Below are 12,566 nucleotides of genomic sequence, written 5' to 3' on the forward strand. Positions count from 1 at the left end.
GCCATGAAAATTGTGAAATGGTGGCTTTCATCGTACTGATCACTGCATATGTTATGGTCACTTTTCTAAGGCCTATTGTAAACTCTCCAAATTACCCATAAGCTAAAATAAATACTAGTGAGCAGTATATATAAATTAAAACCTGGGTAAAATGTCGGTTTTGTTGAAGACAGTTTTGTGAATTACTGATTTCAGTGTGCTCAGAATTTTATGTCTTGTTTTTAGCAATATTAATGCAAAACAAGTCCATTAAGAAGAAGAGAAGCAAGAGGTTATATTTTCAGATATGCAGCTTTAACAGTTAACAGTTAAAGTAACGTATGTGCTCCTGGATAACATTTGCTGAAATACTCCCCTGTCCTGTTTTGTGTGTGTATGTGTGTGTGTATGCATTAGTGTGTGTGTGCGTATACATTTCTAATGAATTTGTTTTTAGGGAACACAAATGTATCTGCAGGTGGGATGATCCCATTTTCCATCTACTGTTGTGTTGGACAAAAGACATTAATTAGAAGAACTTTTGGCCTGATTCTAGTTTAATTTTCTTTTGTCATCTACATTTAGTCCACATATACAAGTTAGTTCCTTGTGGGTGTAATATTCTGCTATTTACTATTTTCTGCTTCCACAGTGTACCTGGTTACCATAGAAGCTTATTTCCATTGCCTTGGGAACTTGAGTCAGTTATTAAACTCAGTCATCCTTCCAGGTATATGTATATAAGTACATTTTGTTTAAATAATATACATAGAAATGAATACAAATAAAGCATGTGGTATACATTCTTAATTCTGCAGAAAACAGATCTCTAAGGTGGTTCCAAACAGTGGCAAATGCATACAACATCATGTGAATGTGTAAACATGTTCAAGAGGGTTTTGAAAACACTTAATTAGGCTAATTCTTATTATCTTAAAAGAAGGGCCATCCCGATCTAGCAGTACGACTCTGAGTTTCAATCCTGGCTCTCCATATTGTACAAGGTACTCTCAAATTGAGCTCCAATGTGATATGAACTTCTTTTTTGTAGGAATATAAACTGACAAATTTTATAGCTGTTTCATTTTTCTGTTCTCTTATCAGCTTATAAAAAGAACCATTGGTATAATGTATAAAGGAAAGAAAATTACACTGTTTGGCATGACAGATGATTATTTCTCTGGATTCTGAATCTTTTTATTTAAAAATTGGCTGATTAAATTTTAGGATTTTAGTCCAGCTGTAGTGCTGCTTACATTGTTGGATAATAATGATGTTTTCAGGTTTGTTTTTAAATATATTTTAAATACATATACAGAAGACAGTATACCATGAATAGAACCCAAACATGGCAACTTTGCACAAAACCAAACAACTTAAATATCAGGCTTATGATCATTAGCATCGACCCACTTATGTATTTAAAATCCATGTTAGTTCATTTCCTTGCATGTTATTTTATATAGCCTTCACCATATTCGTACTATATCTCTTCAAGCAATTATAGCCTTTTCTTTTATGTTATGCTTTTTCTTTCAAAATACAAAATTAATTTTTGTTTGGGCAAGTATGTTCTATCTGTCATTCCATTTCTAGCCTTACTGTCAGAACTAAGAGATGTTGTATTCAGTCTGCTGGCAAGGCTGTTCTTCAGGTGTAAAAGATGTATTGAAAAAGGATGATTTGGGTAACATTATTTGCTAATTTAGCCAGTTAAGCCTTTCTGTAATTTTTACTGCAGGGGAAAAAATGTACCATCAACTAATGTAAACAGTTTTGAAACTGTCCTCGTTTCATTCATGTTTCTTATTGCAGTTCATTTCTTCATGTGAAACTTGAGGCTATATCATACAACACCTGCCTCTCAAGTTTTCTGTTTTTTCATGTGGGTGGTTTATATGAGTAGTCTTCTTGTGTCATTTCTGTTTTTGTCATCTATTTGAAACATAGCCATATATTTTCATATTCATTTCAAAATTTTGCCCAAATGATTAAATCCGTATCTATACTTACACAGGAAATGTTATTTTCCAATAATATTGTGAAGATTTCTTACAGCTCACATTGCTTTGTTTTAAAGATATTAATATAACTTACCTCCCTAGCCCTCTTTGTTGTTCTATATGTTGTGTTTTAAAAGTATATGCTACCTCCGGAGTTGGGAAATTACTGAGGGTCTGATGACTGTCTTGAAACTAATGCAGTTTAAAGTGAGAGGCACAAGATAGGACTAGAAGGCTTATCATATGATGGTAGATTGTACACTGGTGGATATTACACAGAATCTTTCAGCAGAATCAGTCTTACAATATTTTATAATGGTATCATAGTCCCTTCATATCAGATATTTAATTTACGATATTCTAATTTCTATTTCTAATCTCAGAAGTGTCATTAGGGTAACATGGCAACTTGTGACCAACTGCACTGTTTTTAGTACTATATTCTGATGCCTTAAAAATTGACCTCGTAGAAAGGTTTAATATACATTTAAATAATAGGTTGTTGTAAAGTGTTCAAAGGGGTAAGTCTAATGTCTGAATTATTTAGAAAAATGTGCAGAAGCAAGTCAAAAAGGCAAGATGGAAAAGGTATCTAGAAAGCAAAATTAGGCACTATATAGCTGATGCCAGAGTTTATCCCAGAATTCTTATTGTCCAACTTACAAATCTTTGTTTGTTTGTTTGTTTTAAAAAAAGATGGAGATGCAGTATGAGATAGGAATGCAAAGATAGTAATATATATATATATATATATACACACATATATGTATAAATGAAAACTTGATTTCTAAACCAGGAACACATGCAGTGTAGACAAATGGTTGGAATTTACAGAACAGAACACTTAAAGTGTGTCATTGTATTGGAGAACAGTCTTGGGCTGATTTTCCTACAACAATGGACAAAAAAAAATAAGGTAACAAATCTTTTCTTTCTTTCTGATCCTATGTGGAGTTCACAGCTAAGATGAAGGATGGATAGTACTGCTGAGAGTAAGTAGGGTCAGTAATCAGACGGAATTTATAAAATGAAAAGTGTACTGGGGCACACAGAAAATTTCCCTGGATAGCTTTTTGCACAATTACCTGCAGAAACAAATGTAGTCCATTTGCTACACAAATGTAGAATGTTGCAGTTAAAACAGAAAGAAAAATACATCTTTTCATAAGGATGCTAGGTGGCTCATGAGGAGATAAATTTGTTAAGTCTTAATCCTGGAATCCATTTCACACATTCTTGATACTGTTTTGCATGATCCACAAGACTCGGTTAAGTGCACAAAAAAAAAAAAAAAAACATCTGCCAGGTTGCATAAACTAACCTTATCACTTCCAGAAGTTCTGTCCCATACCTTCCCCCTTTTTGCTCTTTTATCTATGTCTTCTGCTCCTGTATTAGTATTTGGTACATAATGCCTGTTCTTATCACTTCTTCCAAATAAATAAAATTTATATGCAGATTAGGAATATGTTTTGGCACTTCTGATACTTATTTTGAAATAAATAAAATAAAAATAACTACTCTTCTTTGTGTGCTTATCAGTTTTGAACGGTTGCTGGTTTGAGTGGAGTTTGCAAGGTGTACAAATTCTGGCTCTGAAGAAAACAGCACTTATTTTTGGAGAACTTTTCTGTATGGCCAAAAGGTTAATTGTGTCAGAACCTGTTCTCTTTTCCTCTTTTCCCAAGTCACGTAATAACTAGGGGAAGTTTTCTCAGCTGCTGCCCTGGAGTTAAACATAGAGCTCTTTTCACAAGTCTGCTCACTCTGCTGCCTCCTGTCCTCATTAAAGTTTCATGATTTTTTAAAGGAGAAGTTTATCTTTATACAAATAAGTAATTAAGTCATAAATATTTGGACAAGATACATCATTTAATGATGTATTTCTTTGTCTGCAAGTACGCCTGCAATCTAACACTATGAGATGGTGAATGTCTATTTCAGTACTGCAGGGTGTTATCCCAGTATATATATATATTTATTTATTTATTTTTTATTATTATTTTTTTTCCTTCTGGCCTTCTTATGAAGAAATGTAGTATCTTTTCTAATTGATCCATTAGGCAATCGACACTGCCATAAGTTCATATTGTGGAATCTGGCTGAGTTAATTATTTAAATCTTCCTGACTTCTAAATACCTTTCATACATTTAAATTGACATATACAATAATATTTTTAACACTGACTGGCACTCCATTTGGTTTATAGTCAGCATCTCAAATACATTGATTAGTTATTAGTTATTAATATTACTAATTCTTCATGTGCATTACAAGTTTATAGATAAAGCAGCTCTGAAGGAGGAGAGATGCAAAATAGAGCTACACGGTTTGGGGGGAAAAAAGCAGTATTCCTGTTAGTGAAGCTTTTGAGGGTAAAGATACTTCTGCTGGTTATAATTTACTTACTACTTTAACAAAAATATATTGAAAATAAAAACAAACCTTTAATTTAAATTAGCAAAGTATTATTAATTTGATTTTGCTAATTATCTTTAGATATACCAGTGATTTAGATAAAAAAAAAAAAAAACAGCATTAATACATAGCAAGATATTGGTAGCTCCTAGGATATATGTTTTTGATGTACAGCCTGTTAAGGTGAAAGGACATGCTAGCTGCTAGCATTCAGTGTGAATAAGGAGCAAATTATTAAATGCCTGTTTTTTTTTTGTTTTGTTTTGTTTTAGAGAAAGTAGACACAATAGAAGCCATTGTCCATGGTTGCACTGGTTTGCTTGGGCATGCCCCAGCGAAAATTGAGGCTGTGGTTTCAAAACTGAGCTTCCTCAGCATCTGAAGGCTTTCCAGTCTGCCTTCACACCTCTCTCATCCTTTTCTGTTCCCTGATGAGTGTTCCTGTCACCCAGCTTATGTGCATACTGTCAGTCATTGTATTTGGGGTAGCTGTTTGCTCTGAGGTGGGTGCAAGCAGTTCCTAAAGGGGTTGAGCAATGCCCAGAAGAGGGCATGGCAGGGGAGCAGGGGAGAGAAACAGTAACAGCAGGGAAAGGGACAAGGAGGAAAAGATCTGTCCTGACAGCAGCAAGCTCTTCGTGTGCCTCAGGAGCCCTGGTACCGGGCCATAAGATGACCTGCTGCAGTTGTTCCTGCCTTCCCCCATCCACAGCTGCTTGTTCCCATTGCCTCCATGGGCTCTCCTACTCCTCTGACCCCCTTTCAGCCCTATCTGCATGCTGATATTTGGTACTGGCAACAAGCAGACAGAGCTCTACTTTCCTAACATCCTGGAAGAATGCAGTGAGTGATGGATCCACCAAGTGCTGCAGCCAGGAAGAGATAAAGGCTAATGGCTAAGAGAAGACCATGGCAATCAGCTGTTAGACAGGCTGAGGCTAGTGAAGAACTGCAGGGTAATGCTTCTGAAGTGTCTGCAGATTACATTGCTGTTGAAAAAAGCACATCCTCCTTTCCAAGGCTTGTTTTCACCCTGATGCTGGCTGTTGGCACAAGAACTTGTATGATAAACTGGATAGGGAGGCCGAGCTGGCAGAAAAAATAGCATTTTCTCCCCCTCTTGGATTAGTGTAATTCAGATCAGTGCTACTGCTGAAAGACATTTTTATTGAACTGTGGTTTAACTTGGAGGCAATAGGAAATATTTCTCTGAGTATAAAAATAAAGGCCAGGAAACTGGCAGATAGAAGAAGATGGGAAAGCCAGATCAGGCAAGTCAGAGAAGCAAGGGTGAATGAAACAAAACGGTGTAGTACAAAGTCTAATTAGGAACTAATAAGATTTTCCTGCTATAAGCTGGGAGTTATAATTGGAAGTGTCAGAGGAAGAGAGATCTGGTTTTATTACTCTCAGGCTGACTAAAGCCACAATGTGACACAGCAATGAAAAAAGGCAAGTGTAAATATACACCAGGATGTATTACTTACAGCGTTTTTCAGAGAGAAAAGAAAATATTAAAGGCAGTGAACATGATACTAGCGGAATCTCATCTGTTTGTAGTGTTGGTCACTTATGATCAAAACACAACTTCTAAAAGGAAGAGGTACAAGATAGGTACCTAAAGGTGAGGAAATACAGACTCTGCCTTATGCAGCTATTATAAACAGATCTGATTATCTAGCCTTACAGAATAAAGAATTTGTACTGTCTTTTCTTTCTCTTCAACGGGTAATGCACTGCAAGAGAGAGAATGCCTGTTTAAGCTGTAGAACTATGTCAGCAGAGGAACAAATGTGTATATGCTGGCAGTGATGGCTTATTTCGTAGAAATGAGAGACAACAACCATCTGGGAGTGAGATTCTGGATTAGTCAGAAAATGTGCAGTTTTGGTTCTTTGTCCTAGTGCTAGGATGCAACTTGACCACTTTGTCACATGGAATATATAAAATAGGTAATTGTAAAAGCTGGAAACTAGACCTCGAAATCAAAAGATTCTTTCCAAATTGAAAACTTGTTTTTTTCCTTTGCACCAGACATGCTGGAGGGTAGAGGTAAAGTGGGAATAACTAGGCACATACCTCTTTCATTAGAGGAAAACAATTGGTTATACTTCTTTTAATTGTGGTATTTAGTGCAGCTGAGTTTTATTTTCTATGACATGAAAGAGTGGTTTTTAAGTGAAATTTGTATATTGCAGTACTTCCTCTCCTGAAGCCTTTGAAGGCTTAGGCCTTCAAAGAACAAAAAATTCAGGCTATATGAGGATATATATGGTGATAAATTTAGTCTTATTTAAGAGCTGAAAACAAATGAAAAGATTAAACTTGTTCAGTAACTGACAGCATGTATAAAACCAGTAAGATAGATCAGGAAATTATATATCTATTTATGATATATCTATTTATCTGCTTGTAGTTAGCAGCTACACAAAAGGAAATGCATGTTCCCTTTGATATCTTTTGCTTTTTTGAATTGATTACACCTCTAGAAACAAAAATAAGTGGTTAATTACAGAATATTTTTGCATTGTTGCTAGCAACATTGGCCATTTTTTGATTGACAGAAGATGAGATAATGACCACTGAATGTCATTTCTTTTTCAGATCAGTCTTTTAACATAATTACACATTTAGGTTGTATATAGGAAGTCTGCCTGCATCTGTAGTAACTATATAGTGGTACTGCAGCAAGGTATGGTACTATGATACTATAGTAAGGTTTTTGAAAATAGAAAATGAGGAGCTAAAATTACAAATAGAACAGAAATAGAAAATACAGACTAATTTTAGACTAATATTATCTCTTGCTGCTTTGACCAATTCAGAGATTTGCCTTTATATTTTCATTTAAAATTTTAGTTTTGATTGCGTTTTCTGAAACTTTTCCTTTGGGGTATAAATTCTGAATATTTCTTTCCTGAGGATTTTATACGCTCAAGTATGGTGTGTTTCTGCTGGAGGAGAGAGAAATAAAAAAAAATAATGGAAGAATAAAAAGGTGAACGAGGCCTTACTTTCCAGTAATTAAAAACTCTTTTACTTGTTAACTTTCCAGATTTTATAGCGGTGTTTGCTCCAAAGAGTGTGCCATTAATATCCTAAAAATAAGTGCGAATAAAATTAAATAAAATAGAACGATAAACTGAAAGACAGTTCCTGGATTTTATGAAGAGGCTTTGGTAAAGATTTTTGGTATAGGTTTGTTCTTCATCGTGATGTTATACTCAGAATATGAAGAATTCTGCTTCCTCCTTAAGACAATCACATGTACTATTGCTTTCAGAGAAGTGACAGCATAAAGAACATACATATGAAATACATAAACTCCTCTAAAAGCTTCCTTAATAATTTGAGATTTTCAACCTAAGGATTCTGGATATTTAGATGCCTTTGCATGGTTGTCTGTGTTTCAAAGTTTCCATTAAACTCTAAGATTTTATGTAGAACGAAAATATGCTTCTCACATTCATTTCTTATAAATATACACTCATCCCAACATACATCACTGTATCTTCCTCAGCCCTGCCTTGCAGAGAACAGTCTGTACTATGTAGGTTCATTGTTAACTTCAGGTGTGGCTGTCAATGTATATGTAAATCACTAAACAGTTGCTGAGTACATTCTGTTCTTTTTTTCTCTTAAATGATAGAGAAGCTGAATGCATCAGTTCTCTAAGCACATTTGTACATTTTTGTGCATGTTTTTATCTGGCCCTAACTCCGCAAAATGCTTAGGCTCAATTCAAGTATTCCCAGCCAAGAGAGCCCTTCAGCACACGGTTAAATGCTTTCCTGAAGCGTGGCCATTTAGAACAGATTGCCAACGTTTCATGTCATGAGCAATAGACATTCTTACTTACATTCGTCCACCTTCATTGTGGATAATAGCTTGCTTAATGTATTTACCTACAAATCTAGCATGCAGTTAGGAGTCTTACAAAGTAGCTCCTTTATCTCATAAGCTGTGTAGAGCATGAATGTTTTCTTCATTTGGGGGGCCCAGGCCCATTTTAGACCTTTGGTACTAAAGTTACATAGTAATAGTCATCTAGCTAGTAATTAAAGAGCCTATAAAGTTTGTAGGTTTAGTGTGGCAGAGTGACCAAAGATGTTGACGATTCTTTTTCCTTGCTACTGTGCATTTAAATTTTTAAAATTAATATTTTATTAGAGCTGTCTTTCTGTATTTAATATGTATTTTGGCAGCACAGTAAAGTTGGTTTATCGTGAGCATTAGTTTATGATTAACATTCAGAACCTTTGAGCTAATTGTTTAATTAAACATCAATGCTGGCCAATGTTGTGCCCCTGGAGTGAGGTGAGTCCATTCCAAAGTGAGGACTGACTCTCAGTTCCAGAGTGGGAATGGAAGATAATAATGGCTATAATGTTTGTGTATGGTACAATAAATCCTTCATATGCATTTTAAACATTAGTTTATGACCAGAGAATTGCAAATATAACTCTCTGTGGACAGAGACTTAGGGCTTGGTCTTGAGAAAAATTTTCTCCCCGTACTCTTTGAATTAGTGCTCATCCTTTGTTTTGTAAATGTTGTTAGTAGTGTCAGGCCTGTAACTACTGATTATTAAAGAGATTTGTGATCATTAGATTAAATGCTAAAGCTATGTAACTCAGACTAATTAGCATTTCAGTAATATATATTTTTTTAATTTTCTTTTTCACTTGTGAACATCCTCTTGCACATTTCTCTTAAAAATACTGTTATGTTGGAATAGATGAAAAAGTGGGTGCTCACACAGGATGGCTTTCTTACCTCTTAATTTTTTTACTGTGGTCAAGAGTGCTGTACGTGTGTAAGTGGCATATAATTCTGACTGCAGTGTTCTCATTGTCAGTAGGTAAAGAATAAAGATATTTTCATTTCAAGATCATCTGATAGATATGACTTGACTAGGACATGTGGGTTCTGTCTCATGATGATGGACTTTCTGAGAGATCTCTCTCCTTTCTCTTCAGCCCTCACTTGTTGAAGCATTGCAGGTATAAGCTTTTTGACTGCAATGTGCCAGAAATCATAACAGTATCAATAAAGTTATCGATTTTTGTCTCTATTTGTCAGAAACAGACTGCAAACCCAATCCACATGTTTCAGAGTTAAAAAGTGAGACTCTTGTAGGAGCCACTGATGTGTGTGTTACATGGCAGCCTGCAGAGAGCTGCTTAGTACATTTCCTCATTCCTACTTTGATTCTGCTGCCAGACAGTCCCAAAGTTTTCCATGCTCTTGTTGCTGCAGACCTTGGCCTTCCTCCTTGTAACATTTTTCCTATCATATGGTCTTGTAATTTTACTCATTTTTACTGTTCTGTTACTACTACTCTTCAGATTGAGGACTTTCATTCTCTGTGTCCAGTAAAACACCAGAAAAGCCCTTTTGGCCATCACATTGACCCATTCTCTTTATTTCATTATTTACTTTCATTTATTTTCATTATTCTTATTGCTACTTTCCATTCATATAAAGTGTTCTGCCAATACTGATCACCCCTATCAAGAGGCCAAGAACCCCAAATGGTTTGGCTCATCCTTAAACAGAACACTCTGTTAAATAAGTTTGCTCCATGTTTGTGAGAAAGCCATATTCTAATAGAAATAAAAGCTGAAGCTCTTAGCTTGTTCCATAATAGCTGCCTATTTTATTGGAAGTGAAGTTTGATTTAACTTCAGGAATGCTGGCCTATATATCTTTACCCAGCAGAGTGAGAAAAGAGTCTCAAGTGAATACTAAATTTTTTGTAGAATGACTGCACAATGTACAGATGTAAATTTTTATAGTGATGTTTTCATTAGTTGTCTTTCTTTTAAAAGTAGAACTAGTGGAAATTGCTTGTGACTGGGGTGACATCATGAATTAGAAAGGACATGAATTTAATCTCTCGTAGAGGCAGCTGTGTCTGGTATTTTAATATGGTTTTGGAAAGAAACAAAGGAAGGCTAATTAATGTGTTTATGTAAATTCTACAGATTACAGTGTTTACCACAGTCAGTTCTGCTTTACCACGGAAGGAAATGATGGTTGTCCTGTCTATGTCTGTTGCAGTGATTTAGGGCCTACCCAAACAAATAATTAAAAAACTGTGAATGCTCTGGTTGCTAAAGACAAAAGCCATTAAACAACAGGCTGATGAGAAGAAGCTTCTGACTAAATAATTTTATACTAAATGAAGAAAGAAAGATTTCAGTTCAGATGGTGATAAGTAATTGAATTGCGAAACACAGTGCAACATTACCGTGACCATAAAACAATAAAATCTGTTCTGCAGTAACTGAAAACATTTTTAAGGTTGATAACACTAGCAAATATGGATGTACCACTGTGAATCATACTTTGCTTTATGGAAGTGGTGAAAAGCCTTGTCTACTTGTTTAAAGGTCTTGTCCTCTTGCTCCAATACTGAATTCCTGCAGTGGCAGTAACAGAGGCACAGCCACAGGGAATAAGACTTCAGTGACCACCGTCATCATTGCTACCATGCTCAGCAGACTTCAAGTGTTGATCAGGTGTCCTTATGCACACCATGAAATGCGTGAGCTATTGTTCATGTCTGGATCAATTTAGACCATTCAATTTTTAATCTGTAACATAGGAATCATCTTTTTTACTGATTTTATTTCTCTGCAGATTGGTTTCTAAGATGTGTAGAACTTTAAGCATTCCTACTTATTACTAGTCTAGCTTTTGTTAAAGTCAATGCTGAGTTAATTATCATAAACAATTATAATTATGTGGAGGAAGGAAAATATGAAAAGTAAACAATTTAGTTCTAAATTGTTCACCTGGCACTGAGATTCAAATGGAAAAAACAGGGTGCAGAAACTCTGTAGCAACTAAGTTAAGTCAGCCCTCAAAAAAAAGAAGTTTTGCAAAGATGGTAATAGAAATGATTTCAGGCATTTCTTTAAAAAGTATATTCATACTATAAAAAATAATGATATACAGATAGACTAAAAAAACTAACGGAGGCAGAAAATCAGTTCTAACACTTCCTGTTGTGGTTTAACCCGGCTGGCAGCTAAACACCACACAGCCGTTCGCTCACCCTCCCCCCTCCCTCTCTGGGATGGGGGAGAGAAACGAGAAAGTGAAGCCTGTGAGTTGAGATAAAGACAGTTTATTAAGACAGGAAAATAATAATAACAATAATAATAATAATAGTGATAATGGTAATAGTATTAACAATAATAATGTGTAAGAAAACAAGTGATGCACAATGCAATTGCTCACCACCCGCTGACCGATGCCCAGCCTATTCCCGAGCAGCCGGCCCCCCACCCCGGCCAGCCACCCCTATATATTGTTTAGCATGACGTCAGATGGTATGGAATACCCCTTTGGCCAGTTTGGGTCAGCTGTCCTGGGTCTGTCCCCTCCCAGCTCCTGCTGCACCCCCAGCCTGCTCGCTGGCAGGACAGAGCAAGAAGCCGAAAAGTCCTTGGCCTGGTGTAAACACTGCTCTGCAACAATTAAAACATCAGCACTTCCTTTGCTTCAAATTTGGTAAATAACTTGGGCAAAGATGATAAAATTCAAAACATCTCTTTTTATTTTATTTATTTATTTATTTATTTATTTTTATAGTTCATGAGTTTGATTACAAAGCAGCAAGTACATAAGTTTGTATTTGGAGATACCAAAGTGGAGTCAACAATCCTCCATCTCTCTTACAGTAGAGGTAGAGGTCAATATGTTCTGTTTTGTTCCTAGATGTACCCTCCCTTGAAGGAATCTTTCTAAGAGTGATCTTCCTGCTTATGTTTAATGTTGAGATGTCTTTCATCTCAAGGCAGCATTTCTGAATTTATTGTAGGCATTTGGTCCCTTTGCTGATACTCCAAGTTTAATATTCTGACAGACTTTGACATTCCAAAATTCTCCAGAATGCGGACAATAATTTGGTATGTTTCAAAAGGCAGAAAACTGACATGAATTCGGTCTTTGTGGTTAAATTATTGTTTATTGCTTTTCAGTGGGCAATGTTTCATCAGTGTAAAACTGGGATGGGGAATCCCCAGCTTCGTGCTGTTTTACTGTATGCTAATGAAGCTATCCTATCCTTTGTACTTTGTTAAACGTGCATTCATACTGACTTAATTCCACTAAAAGTAGGAATTTTGCCGGTGGGTTTTGCATGTGCCAATAAC

General features: G+C 35.7%; 1 protein-coding gene across 11 annotated transcripts in view; it reads left to right on the plus strand.

The window, feature by feature from the left end:
• Window positions 1-12,566, plus strand: part of IMMP2L (inner mitochondrial membrane peptidase subunit 2) — a 465,930-nt gene that overhangs the window by 246,538 nt on the left and 206,826 nt on the right. For 7 of the 11 annotated variants that reach the window (XM_066991682.1, XM_066991687.1, XM_066991732.1 and 4 more), the window contains one exon: window positions 632-709. The exons of the other annotated variants lie outside the window; for them this stretch is intronic. In XM_066991682.1, the coding sequence (XP_066847783.1) occupies window positions 632-709 (78 nt within the window). The remainder of the gene's footprint in view (window positions 1-631; window positions 710-12,566) is intronic. 11 annotated transcript variants of the gene reach the window in all.

Source organism: Anser cygnoides, chromosome 1, assembly GCF_040182565.1.
Source record: "Anser cygnoides isolate HZ-2024a breed goose chromosome 1, Taihu_goose_T2T_genome, whole genome shotgun sequence".
Taxonomy (NCBI): domain Eukaryota; kingdom Metazoa; phylum Chordata; class Aves; order Anseriformes; family Anatidae; genus Anser; species Anser cygnoides.